This window comes from Beta vulgaris, chromosome 4, assembly GCF_026745355.1.
Source record: "Beta vulgaris subsp. vulgaris cultivar EL10 chromosome 4, EL10.2, whole genome shotgun sequence".
Taxonomy (NCBI): Eukaryota; Viridiplantae; Streptophyta; class Magnoliopsida; order Caryophyllales; family Amaranthaceae; genus Beta; species Beta vulgaris.
Genome location: NC_079205.1, coordinates 29,601,798 through 29,606,202, shown reverse-complemented (window position 1 = coordinate 29,606,202; position 4,405 = coordinate 29,601,798). Strand labels below are relative to the sequence as shown.

Here is a 4,405-nt window from a genome sequence, read left to right as displayed (position 1 = left end):
TCTTTGCATCTTCTTTAAATTCCGTAGCTAGTTTCTTTCATCATTTCTAGCTGCATTTGCATTAGTTGTAGATCCTTAGCTAAGTTCTGCCTGATCAAAATTTGGCATAAACAGTTTGGCGCCCACCGTGGGGCTCTACAGCTAAACTCTCATTAAAATCCCAAAAAGAAACACTTCAACCCAACTTTGAAATGGCTGACGATTCTGCTGAAGCAATGAAAGCAGCCTTGCTGAAGGCTCAAGAAGACCTTCACCGCACTCAATCTGAAGCCCAGCAGACCATTGACAGCCTCAGAAAGGAATTGGATTCTGTCAAAAGTAGCAAAACACCTAAACAACGTATCCGGAACGTAGTCCCTAAGTTTCTCGATCTCGAGGATTCTGAAGCCAATGAAGGTGAAGATGGAGTAGCTAGGTCTGACGATGAAGCAGATGAAGCTGATCCTGCAGCTAGGAAAATGGCGCTCCTAGAATCTCAGAACAGGAAGATACTTCGCATGCTGACGAAGTTACCTGGAGCACCAACCCCTGTGGCTGAAGAATCTCCTGATGGCTACGCTCAATCCCCCTTCGTGGAAGAAATCGCAAGAGCCAGGATTCCTAAGAAGATCAATGTGACCCAGCCTCACAAGCTGTATGATGGGGCTGCAGATCCCTATGATCACGTAGCTTAATACAAGCAGAAGATGTGGACCCTGTCCATTCCTGAGCATCTGCTGGAGGCCACCATGTGCAAGTCCTTCGGAGCCACCTTATCCGGGCGTGCTTTGCAGTGGCTGATAAGTCTAAAGCTAGGTAGCATCCAAAATTTCGCTGCTTTAATTAACAAGTTTTATATGCAGTTTGCCAGTAGCAGGGTCCTAGAGAAGCATACCGGCGATCTATACCGCATCACCCAGAAGGCTAATGAAGTTGTGAGGCAGTATCTGGACCGATTCAACAAGGAGATGATCTCTGTCAAGAACCTGGATGTCCCCACCGCTATCGAAGCATTTGGGAGAGGACTAACCTATAAATCTAGATTGTATTATGAATTGACCAGGTACCCATGTGGCACGTTCGAAGAGGTCAGGGCCAGGGCTATGGCTGAAATACGTGTCGAGGAGGACGAGGCGTCCAGATACGTGAGCGAGCCTAGCTACGATCGGAAATCCCAGAACCAGAAGAAGAATGATTGGCGCCACCAGCCATATCAGAAGCGCGAAAGTAACAATGTAGCCAGCAAGGCCACAGGTAAATCAGCTAATAATGAGTACCCTTCCATTGCTTCCTACTGTTTTAACGTGGATGCAGGAGGCGTAGTAAACGCACTAGAAAAGCTGGGAACAACCGCTAGATGGCCACGCAAGAGCGACAGACCAGACAGCGAGAAGGATACCACCAAGTGGTGCAGCTATCATGGCGACCATGGCCATCGAACAGAAGAATGCAATGCTCTCAAAAAGGAAGTGGCCTGGCTGCTCAAGAAGGGCTACTCGAGCACCTGATGGGGAAGAAGGGGCAGCGAGAAGAAAAGCTGGCCCCAGCCAGCAACAGCCTCATCCGCCACCTGAGCCCCTACAGGATAAGGTAATCAATTCTATCTCCGGAGGTTCAGAAATATGTGGACTAACATACTCTGCAGCCAAGAGATTTGCCCGCGAAGGTTCCAAAACCGCACCAAGCCCGCTGAGGAGCGCTGAAGAAAAAAAGCTCAGGAGTATGACCATCAGCTTCGACGAAGAAGATGGAGATGAGGAAGCTGATAATCATGACGGCCTCGTCGTATCTCTCACCGTCAGCAACTGCCTCATGAAGCGAGTCTTGATAGACAATGGCAGCTCAGCTAATATCATTTTCAAAAGCGCTCTAGAGAGCATGGGGCTGCAGGAAGCTGATATCCTCAAGAAAGCAACTGTTCTGTTCGGGTTCAATGGCGAGCCAGCTACAACGCTCGGGAAATCGTGTTGCCCACCTATGCAAAAGGAGTCAACCTCCAAACCAGGTTCAATGTGGTAGATTGTCCCTCAGCATATAATATCATAATGGGGACACCATGGATCCACAAAATGCGAGCTGTACCTTCAACCTATCACCAGACTATCAAGTTCCCTACCAAATGGGGAGTGCAAGAAATCAGGGGCGATCGCAAGCTGGCTAGGGAGTGCTATAGCATATCTCTAAAAGCAAAAAAGGAATCTATCTAGCAATTACAGCAAGGTCCAGCGCCAGCCAAGCCAGCAGATCAAGATGTAGATGAAGTGGCGTTGGACCCAGCAAAGCCAGAGCAGACCGTGCAGATTGGGGCATCCCTGCCAGCTGGAGAAGCAGCGGATTATTGTTCTTAAAGAAAATATAAGCTGTTTTGTGTGGAGCCACGAAGATATGGTAGGCATTGAGCCTGACATCATTACCCACAAGCTAAACGTTGATCCTAATTCAAAGCCCGTGAAGCAGAAAAGAAGGAAGTTTGCTCCAGAAAGAAATATGATAGTCAACGAGGAAGTGGACAAGCTACTAAAAGCTGGCAAAATCCGAGAAGTCAAATATCCTGACTGGCTAGCTAACGTGGTGGTTGTAGGAAAGAAAAATGGCAAGTGGCGAGTGTGCATTGATTTTACTGATCTCAATAAGGCGTGCCCCAAAGATCCATTCCCGCTGCCACATATTGATGCATTGGTGGATGCTACAGCTGGCCATGAGAGGCTAACGTTCCTGGATGCATACTCAGGTTATAATCAGATACTAATGGATCCTGCAGATCAAGAAAAGACCGCCTTCATGACTGAAAGAGGCATCTATTGCTATAAGGTAATGCCCTTTGGGCTAAAAAATGCGGGTGCCACCTACCAGCGGCTAGTCAACAAGATGTTCGAGAAGCAGCTGGGGGACACAATGGAAGTCTATATAGACGACATGCTGGTCAAAACAAAGAAAGCAGAAGACCATGTGGACCACCTGCAGGAAACCTTCGAAGTCTTAAAGAAATATGGGATGAAGCTTAATCCTAGCAAGTGTTCCTTCGGTGTCCCAGCAGGCAAGTTTCTGGGATATATAGTCACCCAGCGAGGAATAGAACCAATCCAAGCTAAGTGCAGCACTAATCAATATATCATCACGAACTGAAAGAGGTCCAGAAGCTGACGGGAGGTAGCTGCGCTGAAAGATTCATATCCAGATCATCGACAAGTGCCACCTTTTACAACGTGCTAAAAAAGAATAAAGGATTCAACTGGACAGATGAGCATGAAGCTGCATTGCAGGATCTGAAGGCCTATCTGGCTCAACCTCCCCTATATATCAAAGCCATCTACAGGAGAGACTCTCCAGCTGTATCTAGCTGTTAGCAGCAAAGCGGTAAGTGCGGTACTAGCCAGGGAAGCTGAAAATCAACAACTCCCAGTTTATTACGTTAGCAAATCTTTGCTAGATGCTGAAACCAGGTACACATCACTTGAAAAATTAGTGTTAGCTTTGTATATGGCATCTCGTAAGTTGAGACACTATTTTGAGTCTCACCCATTCATGTTATGACTAATTACCCCATCAAAGCATGTACGAAAACCTGAGCATTCAGGGAGAATGGCCAAATGGGCCATATCCCTAAGTGCACATGACATTAGGTATCTACCCAGGACAGCTATAAAATCGCAAGCCCTAGCTGACTTTGTGGCTGACTTTAGCCCTGACCTAGCAGCTACCGCTGAGGAAGAGGTGCGCCACATTAACAAAGTAGGTAAATCAGGCTCCTGGCAGCTGTACGTGGATGGATCTTCAAACTTCAGAGGGGCTGGTCTAGGTATAGTGCTAAAGTCGCCACAAGGGGACATGATAGTACGCGCTATCTGCTGCGATTTTAAAGCTACCAACAATGAGGCTGAATATGAAGCCTTAATCGCAGGTATGATAGGCGCATGATTTAAAAGCTAACAGTTTGCATGTCTTCAGTGATTCGTTGCTAATAGTAAGCCAGGTAAATGGAGAATACGCAGCTAAAGATTCAAAAATGGCCTCTTACCTGGAGCTAGCTAAAGACAAAGCCAAGTTATTCGAAGAGTTCAGCATAAAACAGATCCCAAGGGACCAGAATACCAAGGCCGATGCCCTAGCTAACCTCGGATCAGCACTCAGAAAATGCGATTTCAAATCAATACCTATAGCCCACCTAGCTGAGCCAGCTATCAGCAAAGAGGTAAACATGGTGCAGCCAGATACGCCAGGCAGGAAAGCTAGCTGGACCCAGCCAATCATCGATTTTCTGGAGAGGGGCATCCTGCCGAAGATAAGCTGGAAGCTAGGAAGCTGCGAATGAAAGCCACAAGATATCATGTTATTTCAGGCACTCTATTCAAAAGAGCTTGCGCCAGCTATGACTCATTCAAAGATGCTTGGAGAAAGATCAATGGGAGCCCACACTCAAGGAGTT

At 47.1% G+C, this 4,405-nt stretch overlaps 1 protein-coding gene across 1 annotated transcript; it reads left to right on the top strand.

Annotated features, from left to right (window-relative positions):
* Positions 1 to 686: 686 nt before the first annotated feature.
* Positions 687 to 1,998, top strand: LOC109136477 (uncharacterized). The gene is made up of 2 exons (XM_057394024.1): positions 687 to 1,233; positions 1,337 to 1,998. The coding sequence occupies exons 1-2, from the start codon at positions 687 to 689 to the stop codon at positions 1,996 to 1,998; spliced, it is 1,209 nt and encodes a 402-aa protein (XP_057250007.1).
* The last annotated feature ends 2,407 nt before the right edge of the window (positions 1,999 to 4,405 follow it).

What these genes read in the sequence shown, in the direction of transcription:
- LOC109136477 (XM_057394024.1), top strand. Translation starts at nt 687, where the DNA reads ATGTGGACCCTGTCCATTCCTGAGCATCTGCTGGAGGCCACCATGTGC. An exon ending in TGTAGCCAGCAAGGCCACAG is followed by an intron (nt 1,234 to 1,336) that starts GTAAATCAGCTA and finishes AACAACCGCTAG; the next exon opens with ATGGCCACGCAAGAGCGACA.